The following is a 15000-nucleotide window of genomic DNA, read 5'->3' on the forward strand; positions in this document are numbered from 1 at the left end:
CTGTGCTAAGGGTGTAAGGACAGGGTGTCATATTGTATGGAATGTAAAGCCCACTGAGAAGAATTACTATTTGTGATATTGGGCTATACAAATAAAACTGATTTGATTTTGATTTGATTTGATGAACAACAGTAGAAAGAGGCTAAAAACTCTCAACTGAATTCCCTTGAATATGTGATAGAATACGATCTTCAGGCTGTATCAATCAAGCACAGTATCTCATCACAAATAGAAGTGGGTCTTAAAGGCCTACTTCACCAGTGGAAACATGAAGGTGTATTGAACCCTGAGATCCTATGGAGTATAAATGTGCAAACATTTTAGAAATCGGTTCATCCTAGCCTGAGAAAAGGCAGAAAGAGTGTTTTATGGTCTCACAAAAGAAATCTTAAAATCAATCGTAAAGCAGACAGGGAGCCAGTGGAGAAAGTCTCCCTGCGTTCCAACCCCCATACTTCCCTACTATTTAGTATGCCAGAAAAAGATTGAGGCTGTCCTGTGGCCGTAAAACTCTTCTGTACTTTAGTATCTAGTGTAGTAAAAAGACTAAAACTCTTCTGTACTTTAGTATGTAGTGTAGTAAAAAGAAAGAGTATGTGATTTGGAACGCAGGGTCTGACCACATGCTATTTAAACCTGCCGTTGTCCGTTTTGAATGACAGAATATTTGTTATAACAGTATTTATCTGCCGTAGTTGAGTTTATTAAGCATCTCGTATATATATATGAACACACAAAGGTTATCTGTGTCTCTGTAAGCCAATTCAATTTAAGCATTTAATATTTCTGCACTGAAGTGTTTAAGGTTTATTTCTGAAAATAATTTAGCGCTCGGAAAATGTAATGAAATTAAAAAAGAAATTAAGATTTTATGTAATGAAGAAAAAATCTTTCAAGACATAAAATGTGACCAAAAATTTAAGATGAAATGTTTAAAAAAATATATTATTTAAGAGTTTATTTGTGTACATAATGTAATGGTAGAACTGAGCTTTATTATGTGAATGTTATATACAGATAAGATATTTTATTAATAGAAAAGAACCGCCAATGTTCTTGTTTGTAACACACACACACTTATACACACACCTATACACACACAACTACACAAACACACACACACACACACACACACACACACACACATATGTTCTTGTTTTTATTTATTCATTTGGGATTTTTGGGTCCTCAATACACTGCAAAGAATCACAGAATGAACAGATTTTTAAATGGGGGTTTTGGTCCGACTTTCACAAACATATTAAAATCAGGCTTGTGTATTTTTCGCACACAACAAACACAAGAATATTTAATTAGATTTTTTAAAAAACGACGTAACATTCAGCGGAGAAAGAGACTTAGTTTTTAAATCTTGCTAAATAAAATCCGAATTGATATTTTAGATTTTTTTCTGTGGAATGACCCTTTAATTCAGTGTGAACTTTTGAATCTTTTAAATCGCGTTTATATCATCATAGAATATTAAATATATAATATATATAAATAAAATGTGTTTTTATAAATGTACTGTTCATGTTGCTGTTGTTACGAACAAACAATAAATCATGTTTTTGTTTTTAATTCATCGTGTTTGAGTTTGATTTTCCTTTAATGAAATCGACATTAATTTATATGAGAAATGTACGCACTGTAGCTTTAGTTAACTGTGATTAATGCGTTCGCTCTGACAGGCCTACTTTCTGCACATTCAAAACATAACACACACGCATGGAATAACAATTGTAGCATACTGCTTGCTGACGAGATACTTTTTTTTTTTTTGGCATTTTTATGCTTTATTGATAGTGTAGAGACAGAGTTGAAATGGGGCAGAGAGGGGAGTGACATGCAGAGAACGACCGCGGGCTGGAATCGAACCCGGGTCCGCTGCTGGCCGAGGCCCATGGGGGGGGGGACGCCCTACCAACTGAGCTAAGGGCGCCCCTTGACGAGATACTTTTTATGATCAGCTGTAGTGTGTAGAATAGAAGGAGATTTGGAACGTAAGGATTCATGAAACTCAACAACTCCAGCCAGTAACTTAACAATTAAAGATTTATTTAAAAGCACACCTGTCACAGTTCAGTTTACAATGATGTTGAAAATCGCCGATTTATTTATGAAATCAGTCAACAAGAATAGATAAAAAAGTTATTAAACGATCAAAGGTAAGGTTTGACATTCGTGTCATCAAATACATTATATATCAATATTTGTATACAGTAAATATATATATATAAGTAATAACACATTAACAGGCTTGATCACCCTGCAGCTGGCCACCTTTGATGAGTGTGTCTAGTGATGAAAGGCCAAAACACCCACTGATTCGAAGGTACACTACTGAGGATGTGTCCCGAAATTTACATCTGTCCCATATCAGTTCCCACGTCACTCAACATCAAGGCAAACCTCATGTGTGAGCATCAATACCATCTATTGGCACAACGGACAGTTAATATCTCGTCCAGTGTATTTATGATTCTAAAATATTCTTTTAAAGCTGCAGTGTGTAGAATTTTGGGTTTTATTTCCTAGCAGATTTTGTAGAAAGTAATTATAATATCCATAAGTACATTTAATTTAGTGCATAATAGCTGATTTTTTTTTTTTTTTTTTTTTTTTTCCCCCTTAGAAAGGGTCTCATATATGTCCATATTTCTGCATATCTTGGACCAAGGCCTAGTGACGCCATCTTGAAAGTGTCATAGTTGGAATGTCATCAGGTGCATTGTTTAAAATTTAGAATTGTTCTTGTCCTTGAAGGCCACTGTAGCTTCTGTTATTATTCTAAAGGGGTGGGGTTACCCAGGGAGCGTTGCATTCTAGAACTTTGTAGAACTTTCTTGATGATGTCATATTACACACTGCACCTTTAAGTAGATAAATGACTTGTTGATGTTTGTGTAGTTAACTAGTGAAACTACAAACATCTTAGTTGCATTAAAGGAAAGGAATTCACTTTTATTTGCATGTGCCCATTGCTGCTGTAGTTAAACCTGATAATAGAAAATCCAGATTTGTTTTAAACCAAACTGTGACATTCCTTGTACTTCAGTCCTTGTGAAAAGTCCAGGTGGGACGGTTTTATTACGGATAGGTTTAGATCTCAGGGCTTTTCACACACACACACACACACACACACACACACACACACACACACACACACACACACACACACACACACACACACACACACACACACACACACACACACACACACACACACACACACACACACACACACACACACACACACACACAGGGCTATTCACCTTCACGGAAGCTGGGTTGTCAGATCACCTGGGAAAAGATTGATTTGCTTATGGTTTTTAGTCAACTGTCAAATAACGGTGAAAAAACTGCAAAGAAAATATCAAAAAAAAAATGTAAAACATGGAACGGATCAGTTTATGTTACGGATTTCAGAAGTGAAACCTCTGTCAAGTCTAAATCACTTACATTACATCAACTACACTTTCCATAATCATTCTTAGCACTATTCTGAAGGTTATTACAGAAGGATTTGTTCATATGTTATTCACTGCCTGATTTATGAGACATTTTCTCCTTAAAAACATGATGAAAATGCATTTTTATGACAGGCACATAGTATTGTTTTCATTTATAAAATGGGACTTCAACAGGAAACAGAAAGGTGTGGTGGATTCAGATGAAGTGGAATGGAAACGTGTTGTTCCTCACATCTTGTCGGGACGTCCGGGTTTAATCTGAGGTGATGTCACCTGTAGGAGTGAACACTGAAGTCAACTAATGCACATTATCACAGCCGCTACTGTGGACGAATTAGCTCCAATCTTATGTGTGTGTGTTTAGTGTGATGAGAAATGTTGTTGTATTTTGTAATTTCCAATGACAATAAATGCTTTTTTTGTTTTGTTTTTTATTATTATTCTTCCGGACAATTACACACAATACACAATTTTCTCTTTGCATATTCACACATATTACTTTGTGTTATCGTCCGAAGGGTGGCAGGAGAAGCCAAAAGCTAAAAAAAAGCTTCTTATCTTAAATATTCCCATGAGATCAGGGCCCAATCCCATTTCCCCCATCTACTTATAGGTAATTTATAATGAAAAATACACTTTTTTATTATTTTCTTTAACCTGAACATGGGTCTGAGTGTGACTACAGAAAAATCAACCCTCTCTTTTATTTCTGAAAACCTTAAAGGTACACTATCCAGTTTGAGGGCAGGGGATTAGGGGTGAACGGGGTTATATGTCACACGGGTTGGTTGTCACAATCGTTATATCTCGGTACCAGAAGGCACTATCTGTGAAATTTTGGTATGTAAATATCCAGAATTGGGATCAGAGGTCACCTACATAGTCCTCCTTGGAGTTAGACTGCTGAATTTGAGGTGAGAGGACTGTTTGTGTTTTACATGTCAAATTGAAAATATTTAGCTCCTCAGTATTTTCTTCTAGGCTTTTACTCAATGGGTTTATAACAATACACTTGTTACCCTAAAGAAGTGTGAAGGGTAAACTATAGTTTAGATTGTGGTTAGCAAACTAATTAGTTGTCAGATGGTTGTTGGCCTTGATGCTAGCAAGAAATTCAAGTTGGGGTTGGTCGTCACATTTTTTGGGGGGTTGGTTGTCACATGTTATCTCAAGGCTGCAGCCAGAAAAGGAACCCAGTAACGAAAGAAATTGTCAAGCTGTATCCTCACTGACACCCCAGAGTCGGAGAGAATAGAGCAGGAAAAGGCAGCTAGCATGCAAAAGAAAAAAGGGCAACAAAATCAAAACAACCCGGTGCATCCCAAACTAGACCAGCTGCCAAGGCTACAGTAAGTTATGTAGGCCTATTTGTCAACTTGACAATGCAATTAAACTTTCAAATTTAGTTCTGCTTTCTTGCCTTCTTTTTAAGATTATTCCCATGAAGATAACATTGTGACAAACAATCCCATAGTGTATGACAACCAACCCCTTGATGGGGTTGGTTGTCACAATGTGTAAGGGTGTCTTTGATGATTAATTTCTTCTTTATTACAATAAGTTAGAAAAAGTGAGGGGTACACATTTCAAGCCAACACCTTAAGCTTCAATTTAATGTAGGAATGACTATTGAAAGATGTTTAGGTGATGAGCAATTCTCACTAGAGTAAAAAGTGTGCCTACTATACCCGGTCTCCCCTAGTAAGTTTACGAAACATATCTGCTCCATATAGAATTTTTTGTATAAATGAAAACTGAATTATTTTGAGGATCCTGGAACCAAACTTAAGACTAGAATATGTTTGTAAACCAAACTGTGGGCCCTGCTGCTGTAAACAACAACAGTGAAACAGTAACTTTTCAGGAAGCTTTCTAACCTTTTCCTGTGAGAAAAGTTTGTTTATTCAGTTATAAGAATATACCTTAGAAAATGTTAAATTCTCTGACACACCCAAAGTTACGAAGTGCGCCTTTCAAGGATTGCAAATTGGCCCTTACCTTAATGTCTTCAATCTGCAGTAGGGACTTAGCAGACCACAGGACAAAAGCTTCTCTCCAGAATCGTGCAGATTGTAGTTCAGTCTCAGGTCCAGGACTCTCAGATGGGACGGATTGGACTTCACAGCTGACGCCAGATAAGCACAACCTTCATCTGTGACCCCACAGTGTTTCAACCTTAAGAAAAAAATGAATAATTTACAGAAGCTACGGTGGCCTTCAAGGACAAGAAGCTAGTTACTAAAGATGGCATCATCCACCACTGCCTCAAATCTTTCCCCGGTATCAAGTGATGAGGTGAAGATATATTTAGTTATTTATTCTATAGTACTTCTTCTTGGTCTTCCAACAGGTGCATTTCCCCAGGACACATCCTATATTATACAGTTATTAAAATACACTGATGAATATTATATTTAATTTCAATCAAGTCTGTTATGACAAAATACATTTTACACACTTTAAATCCATTGTGTAGGAAACAGGGAGGCAGTGCATCTACCTCAGAGTCTCCAGTCTACAGTGTGGACTCTCCAGAAAACCACACAGCAGCTTCACTCCTGAATCCTGCAGCTCGTTGTGACTCAGTTCCAGCTCTCTGAGATGGGAGGGGTTGGACTTCAGAGCTGAGGCCAGAGAAGCACAGCTGATCGCAGTCAGTTCACAGCAACCAAGTCTGTAATTACAGAATAAACATCACACCAGACAAAATGTTCCTAAAATCTTAACAGTTCACAGACATGTCAATGGTACAGAAGTTATATAGGGGAGAGTGGCCTGAGTTGTGCCGGTGGGGAAGTTGTGCCACCCCTTGTTTCTAGAAAACTATAGAAGAAATTGGAAATGTGACCACATATTTAAGAAGAGCATCCATTTAACTCATCCTGTAAAGAAGGGAGAAACATGGAATAAGATATAAGCACATTTGAGCTCAAAAAACAGTTTTTTGCCTTTCAAAGTAACATTTCCATGATCAAGGTTTTTTGATTATTGTGTCTGAACACTTATAGACACGTTTGAAAACATTTGACACATGTTTAGTATGCTACACTTCTATACAGTTAGCACAGTGTCAGCCCTAAACTGCTGCATCATGCTTATTATCCCAAATTCTGGGGTTGGGGTGATTTGTGCCAGAGGGCCTGGGGTGAGTTGTAAGTAAGTAAGTAAGTAAGTAAGTAAAATGTATTTATAAAAGCACATTTATAACAGTTTGCACCGTCCAAAGTGCTGAACATAGTACATTCAGTAGGTAAACAATGAAGGTAAAATAGCAATAACAAAAATAAAAGACATAAAGCCCATACATCCACATTTAAACAAAGATAGTTTTGCAGAGGTAAGATAGTTAATGGGGAGGAAAAACCAGGGTGTACAGATGGGTTTTGAGCCTTAATTTAAAGGCAGAAATGGAGGGGGAATCGCATATGCCAAGTGGCTGTTGGTTCTACAAGGGCGGATCAGCTAGTGCAAAGTAAATTTAGAGTTGTGCCATTGGCATGGCTGTATAAACTAGTCACCAAAAGAAAGTGATTGTCTACAGTAGCTCAGAAGAGAGTGACATCTCCATTCCACTTAATGACACCACTGATAAAAGTGACATATTATGCTCATTTTCAGGTGCAATATGGTAATTTGGGTTTGTACTAGAAACAGTTTTCCTGGTTTAGTGTCCAGAAAACCCTTTATATTTCTCAGAGGACCATTGCTTAATCTCTTCTATCCGGCCTCTGTCTGAAACGCTCCATTTTAGAGCCTGTCTCTTGTAGCCCCCCACATTTTTACACACTGCACCTTAAAGTCTCCAGTCTACAGTGTGGACTCTCCGGAAAACCACACAGCAGCTTCACTCCTGAATCCTTCAGCTTGTTGTCACTCAGATCCAGCTCTCTGAGATGGGAGGGGTTGGACTTCAGAGTTGAGGCCAGAGAAGCACAGCTGGTCTCTGACAAACTGCAGCACCTCAAACTGAATTTAAAAAAATTAAACAAACAAAAACAGTATTCAATTATACAATATAATGAAGATGAAATCCTGCTTTTACACATATACATTTTTAACGTAAACAACACTGACTTGAAATTCATGATACATTCATGATGTTTTAACTTTATCAATACATCTATTGCCTGGAAATATGTAAACAATTTCAATTAATCAAGGGGCGACTGTGGCTCAGGTGGTAGAGCGGGTCAGCCGATGATCAAAGGGTTGGAGGTTCGATCCCCGCCCTGCCTCCTGTGGCATAGTTGTTGTGTCCTTGGGCAAGACACTTCACCCACCTTGCCTCGTGTGAATGTCGATAGTTAGCCTGCTGCTATCGGTGTATGAATGTGTGTGTGAATGGTAACGTGGGAAAGGAAAACAGGTCTCCCTTGCAAAAGAGTCTTCGGTCTCAATGGGATATACCTGTATAAATAAAGGTTAGAAAAAAAAGAAAAAAAAATTAGAATAATGTTAAAGTAATAGAAATACTCTGACCTCAGAATATTCAGTCTGCAGTGTGGATTCTCCAGTCCAGAAGAAAGTAGCTTCACTCCTGAATCCTTCAGCATATTCTTACTCAGCTCCAGCTCTCTGAGATGGGAGGGGTTGGACTTCAGAACTGAGGCCAGAGAAGCACAGCTGATCTCTGACAAACTGCAGCATTCCAGTCTGTAATAAAACATATTTAAAAAGTTTTCATTTGCAGTCCCCCAAAACGTTTTCATTATAAGTAATGGCCAACACCTTTCAACCACCACATATTCATGAAGAAAGGATTCACATTTTGCCATGAAAAGATATAAATAACCTCCAGACAACAGAGTGGACCACCTTTAATGTCAATTGTGAAGGAGACAGGGAGCCAGTGCATCTACCTCAGAGTCTCCAGTCTACAGTGTGGAATCTCCAGAAAACCACACAGCAGCTTCACTCCTGGATCCTGCAGCTCGTTGTAGCTCAGATCCAGCTCTCTGAGATGGGAGGGGTTGGACTTCAGAGCTGAGGCCAGATATTCACAGCTGATCTCTGACAAACTGCAGAAGCGCAATCTAAATAGAAGACACGGCATTAAACTACAAAATTAATTATTTATTGGCAAAAACTCTCAGCAAACAACTCAGCAGTTTTATGGCCTTCAATCTTTGATACACGTTATTCCTCAGTTTGGCTGATTTGAATGTATGCAAAACCTTCTGTCAAAAACTGACAATTTCATACATATGAGTTATTATTCATTTGTCGGTGTGATTTCCTCATACGAAGGAGTTACGCATTTGAAATATTAAAAGAAAAAATCTTGAAGTCTCACATCAGAATCTTCAATCTACAGTTTGGAGACTGGAGTAAGACGGACAATATCTTCACTCCTGAATCTTGAAGAGAGTTCTTACTGAGCTCCAGCTCTCTTAGATGGGAGGGGTTGGACTTCAGAGCCGAGACGAGAGATGTACAGGCTTCAACTGTGACCTGACACTCTGCCAACCTGCAAAGAAAGGAAAACTTTACCACATCACTGGTGATATTTATGTTTAGCTTCAAAGAGGATCAAACAAGAGTCTGCACCTCAGAGTCTTGAGCACACAGTGTGGACTCTCCAGTCCGGCCGACAGCCGGCTCACTCCTGAATCCTTCACATGAGGGTTATAACTCAGGTCCAGCACTATCAGGTGTGAAGGGTTGGACTGCAGCGCCGAGGGCAGCACTTCACAGTGAGTCTCTGTGAGTCCACAGCCAGAAAGTCTGTAAGATTGAATAATGTTATACATTAACAGCTGGGATGATCGGCCTTAAAGTTACATCCACGGACCCATACAAGCAGGAGAATCTACTGTGTACATATGGAATGAAACAGGGTGGAAAGATAATCTCTGGACAATAGAGAACACACAATACCAAAAACATTCAGGTCATTGCTGACCTTCATTTAGGGTCAGGTCACCACTAACTCAATACTGAAACTGCAAAGTCTTAATACATGTTGATAATCACATCTGGACTTACACAGCCTTTCTGCAGTTCCTCACAGCTGGAATCAATCTCTGTTTTCCCTGGTCTGACGTGTTGTACTTCCTCAGGTCCAACTCATCCAGAACCTCCTCTGACATCTGCAGCATGTAGGCCAGAGCAGAGCAGTGGATCTCAGAGAGTTTCTTCTCTGATCTGTTCTCAGACTTCAGGAACTCTTGGATCTCCTGATGAATTGATTGGTCGTTCATCTCCGTCAGACAGTGGAAGATGTTGATGCTTCTGTCAGGAGAGATATCATCACTGTTCATTGCCTTCAGGTTTCTGATGACTCTCTGGATGGTTTGTGGACTGTTGTCTGTTGGACCCAGCAGGCCTCCTAAGAGTCTCTGGTTGGACTGCAGAGAGAGGCCATGAAGGAAGCGAACAAACAGGTCCAGGTGGCCATTTTTACTTTTGAGAGATTTCTCCATGGCGCTCCTCAGGAAGACATCCAGGGATGGGTAATCTTGACCATTATCATCTTTCAGGAAACAGTCAACGTTTACCTTGTCCCAGTCTTCTCCCAGGAAGTCCTTCAGTACCTCTGTGTTGTTGTTGGTGTAACAGTGGTGCATGTAGACTGCAGCCAGAAACTCCTGAATGCTCAGATGAACAAAGCTGTAGACTGTTTTCTGGAAGATCACACTCTCTCTTTTGAAGATCTTGGTACAAATTCCTGAGTATAAAGAGGCCTCTGTGACATCCAGACCACACTGCTCCAGGTCTTCTTGGTAGAACATGATGTTTCCTTTCTGCAGCTGTTCAAACGCCAGCCTCCCCAGCTTCAGAAGAACTTCCCTGTCTGCCTCCGTCAGCTCCTGTGGACTCGTCTCGTGTCCCTCTTCATACTTCTCCTTCTTCCTCTTTGTCTGAACCATCACAAAGTGTGAGAACATGCCAGTCAGGGTCTTGGGCAGCTCTCCTCTCTGGTCTGCAGTCAACACATCCTCCAGAACTGTAGCAGTGATCCAGCAGAAGACTGGGATTAGACACATGATGTGGAGGCTCCTGGTTGTCTTGATGTGTGAGATGATGCTGCTGGACAGCTCTTCATCACTCACTCTCTTCTTGAAATACTCCTCTTTTTTGGCATCAGTGAAGCCTCGTACTTCTGTCACCCTGTCAACACATGTAGGAGGGATCTGATTGGCTGCTGCAGGGCGGGAAGTTATCCAGATGAGAGCCGAGGGAAGCAGATTCCCCTGGATGAGGTTTGTCAGCAGCACGTTGACTGATGATTCCTGTGTGACATCAGACACAACCTCATTGTTGTGGAAATCCAGTGAAAGTCTGCTTTCATCCAGGCCGTCAAAGATGAACAAAACTTTACAGAGAGCGAGCTTCTCTGCTGTGACCTTCTGTAATGTTGGATGGAAATCATGGAGCAGATTGAGAAGACTGTACTGCTCATCTCTGATCAAGTTCAGCTCCCTGAACGAAAGCAGAATCAGCAGACTGACATCTTGGTTTTCCAAGCCCTCTGCCCAGTCCAGAGTGAACTTCTGAACTTTCATAGTTTTTCCAATTCCAGCGACGCCGTTGGTAAGGACGACTCTGATGTGTTTGATGGGTCCCTGTTGGTCGGGTAAGGCTTTAAAGATTTCATGGCACTTGATTGGAGTGTCATGGAAGGTCACCATCTTGGAAGCGGTCTCAAGCTGCCTGACCTCATGTTGGGTATTAACCTCTTCACTCTGTCCCTCTGTGATGTAGAGCTCAGTGTAGATCCTGTTGAGGAGAGTTCCACTTCCTGTTTGATCAGTTCCTTCAGTCACATGTTCACATCTCTTCCTCAGACTGATCTTATGTTCATCTAGAACCTCCTGCAGACTGCCATCAACTGTCAAAAAATAAAGAATAATTGTAATTACCATCTAGAACCTCCTGTAGACCGTTATAATCTGAAAGAGATCCAGGACTCATGTTAAGTAAAATAAATGATATCCTAGTTTAAAAAATTGGCAATAACAGAACATTAACTAACTTACCTTGTATAGTGCTGGTCTGACTGGCTGTCTGCAGTCCATGTTTAGCTCTTTTTCCACACTGGGGACAGGAGGAGTCTCCTGATGGATCAGACTGGTCCCAGTATGAGGTGATGCACCGTCTGCAGAACCAGTGTCCACAGCTGGTAGAGACCGGATCCTTCAGGACGTCCTGACACAAAGCACAGCAGGACGGCTGCTCCTCCACAGAAACACCACTTCTATGGGGCAAAGAGAATTCATCATTTTGTGAAATGTGGTAAAAACAGTTTCCTGTAAATCTGAAGTTTCAATGGGAATGTTATCTAATCATTAACTTCAGCCCGAGGTAAGAACTGAAGAAAAAGTAAATTCAAATAAAGATAGTCTATTCATTTGTACAGGACGGAAAAACTTAATAAAATGACTGTATGGACAATCAGGATGATACAATTATAGATATATTTTGAACATATATTTTGAATATATCTTAAGGATATTACTATGTAATTGTCATCGGAGGAATGGACAATCTCTAAATATACATCCTTCGCCTCTCTCTCCTCTCCCCCCACGTCTAGAACAGAGGAAGTAACAGAGCTCAATTGGAGCCTGACCACTGTAGGCCGAAGAGTCAGAGGAGAAAGGGAAGCCTGCCAGGTCCCTAAATACTCCTCTCTCCCTGTTGACGCTTTAGCCATTATCCCAGTCTCGCCACTGGCCACCTCAGCAAAACGAGAACCTCCTCGCTTTGCTGGAGGAAAAGCCAAACAGGCTTATTTAGTATGTGAAGCCAAGATGAAACAGTTCATACACACCTGAAGAGTCTCTTTGGATTGAGGAACAGCATCTAAGGCAATGGTGCTCTGATAGTCTTGGCCCCTACAGCTGAGGGGGGAGCAACTACTCCCGGTGGAGAAGTTTGGGTATCGCAGGGTCTCAGGGGTAAAAGGGATCAGGAGATCGGTCAACTCTTAGGGGCATCAGCTGCAGTAAAGCTCGCACTGTACAGACCATGATGGTAACGAGAGAGATGAGACTGAAGGCAAAGCTCTCCATTTACTGGTCAGACATTCTTCCCACCCTCATTTTGGGCCACAGGCTTTGGACTAGTGGCAGAAATATTGATAACATGGATGTGTGGGATAAGAAAATGGTTGGATGGACGTTTCCACTTCTCCTAAACGTTTTGCTCTACCCCTCCGAATATTGCATTCACGTGTAGGGATAGGGTGTCTCAGTTCCCTCTGGCAAAGACAGTTAGGGCTAAGGGCTAGAAGGCCCACGGACCCACACTCCAAACCAAGGACTAGGAGAAATCTGCTATAAAGCTATGAGAATCTTCAGCAAAAATATGATGCACAGGAAGAAAGACAGCCACACATGTAAATGTTTCTTTAGTTAATGTAAACTGTAAAATAACCACCATATTATCCATATCAAAATAAATCAAATCACAGAAGTCATGTTATCAAATAAATCTAACATAACATGGACCTTGGACCCACTGCGTTTGCTCACTGTGGCCCTCATTTATCAATTTTGCGTGGAAACTGGTGCAGATTCTGGCGCAAATACCTCCCTACGCCAGGTATCGCGTGGGATTTATCAAACAGGCGTATCTCGCCAATCTCACCGTACGCCAGGCCATTACTGATAAATGCGGCGGATGAAAACTAGCGTATCACGCCCCTATATTTTCTCAGTTTAGAGGCCTCGCCCAGAGGTTTTACGACATGGATATGCGCAATACGGCACTTCCCTGAAGTAGAAATTGACAGAATAACAGCGAAAGTAGAAAAAAAAAGAGTTTCATTTCGGAGCATTAGCCTACGCAGCATCAAAGAACGACAGAAGGCAGCAGTTAGGAAGGAAATAACTGCTGCGGTCAACAGCGTTGGTGTTGACTCAATATCGCCACTAAAAAAAGCGTGTTGCTGTTCTGAAATGCAACCAAATGGGGGTGCGGGGCTGCGGGCATAATATAAGTGGTGGAGGAGAAAAAGACGCACCAACTGTCCGATAATGGTCCCCATAAAATAAATACAGGTCTGCAGAGATTTGAATGATTAGAATGTATTGGCCCTTTTAGATAGCACTATTCAAGGGTTTTAAAAACTAAAAATAACACATTTAGCGTTTTACTGTATGACAGCATGCGCTTGGCACGAGTGGTCAGCCCGGCCGTCAGCTGCACAAGCCGACCCGGCAGCGATCAGCTGTGAGAGCGCCCACAGTCCTGCTCCACCAGCAGACAGGAACAACGTGCCGGTTAACGGTGGAAATAAATCGCTCGCTTTAGCATTAATGACACATTAAAAGAGGAACTAACATCTGCAAAGTGCGTCAAATAAATAAAATGTTAAGCTGAATGTTGTGCCGTGTATTTTGTTGTATCATAAAGAGCAGTGTATGTCTACTACATATTTAATACTTAGGCTAACATTTTGAATGAATGCAGCCCCCGTGCCTCAGTGTCCCCCCAGCTGCTGCAAGAGACAACTGCCCTTACGCAGTCCCATGCAGCCCTCCTAAGTGGCCGGTGTGCGCACTATTGAATCAGCTCTCCTACTCAGTTGCACACCATAAGCTGCTCATTTTTAAGTGATTAATATCTTTATTTCGGTCTTATTTGCACTGCATTTGTATTATCTTCTAATAATTGTCCAACAAAGTCATCGGCTACCCGGCACAGCCTGCACTGCGAGTCCAAGCTGTTTTCAAATTTGCGTACACGAGCTGAGAGCTGGCGTGGGATTTGAGCGTACCCTACGCTCACGTCCATATTGATAAATGCCGAGATTTGCGTGGAAATGTACGTACACCCATTTTTCTGGTCTACGCAAGATTGATAAATGAGGGCCTGTGTGTCTTAACTGTACAATCAGAACAGGCTGAATGTGTCTGTTGATCCAACAACTTCCCATGTCTATTACAGTCTATATCTATATATCTATATACAGGAGTCACATTCTTCCAGTTAAACTTTAAATCATATCAGATCAATAATTCAGGCTGATCAACTTAAATGTTTGGAACCAGGGCCTTCTGAGTGTATAGATGTTTTGTGTGTGTATCTACATATATACATACATACATAATGCAATTTAGTTTGTCCTCTCATTTCTTCCCTAATTGCTACTTTTATATATCTGGGTCTGTTTTATATGCTCGTAATCAGCTGAATGTCATTGTGCAATCCTGTTTTATATGACGCCAATAAAGCTTGAACCTTGAGACATTTTTGGATCACGTAGCTGGTAGTTTGTAAGGTGTGTCAGGTTTAGTATCTAAATCCCTATCGACTGAACTTAAAGGAATACTTCACCCGTACGGAACCGGCGTTCTATCATTATAAATCACTATTATAATATAATGAATGAGGTTTTTCTTCCCTCAGTCTTCCCTCAGTCTTCCCTTGGCCCAGCTGTCCTGTTAATCCTAACCCTACATTTTACCATGTGTGATGTCACATATGGGAAAATGTAGGGTTAGAAAGTGAGACCATAAAACACTCTTTCTGCCTTTTCTCAGGCTAGGATGAACCGATTTCAAAAATGTTTGCACATTTA

The 15000-nt window shown here is 40.7% G+C and overlaps 1 protein-coding gene across 1 annotated transcript in view; it reads right to left on the bottom strand.

Moving 5' to 3' along the window:
* Window positions 1-15000, bottom strand: part of LOC307267617 (NACHT, LRR and PYD domains-containing protein 3-like) — a 133303-nt gene that overhangs the window by 113470 nt on the left and 4833 nt on the right. Inside the window, exons 3-10 of the mRNA XM_080049989.1 lie at window positions 11453-11670; window positions 9459-11304; window positions 9021-9197; window positions 8767-8940; window positions 8333-8506; window positions 7953-8126; window positions 7266-7439; window positions 5974-6147 (exon numbers count right to left, since the gene is read on the bottom strand). Of these exons, the coding sequence (XP_079906115.1) occupies window positions 5974-6147; window positions 7266-7439; window positions 7953-8126; window positions 8333-8506; window positions 8767-8940; window positions 9021-9197; window positions 9459-11304; window positions 11453-11670 (3111 nt within the window). The remainder of the gene's footprint in view (window positions 1-5973; window positions 6148-7265; window positions 7440-7952; window positions 8127-8332; window positions 8507-8766; window positions 8941-9020; window positions 9198-9458; window positions 11305-11452; window positions 11671-15000) is intronic.

Source organism: Ammodytes marinus (assembly GCF_949987685.1).
Source record: "Ammodytes marinus genome assembly, chromosome: 21".
NCBI lineage: Eukaryota > Metazoa > Chordata > Actinopteri > Uranoscopiformes > Ammodytidae > Ammodytes > Ammodytes marinus.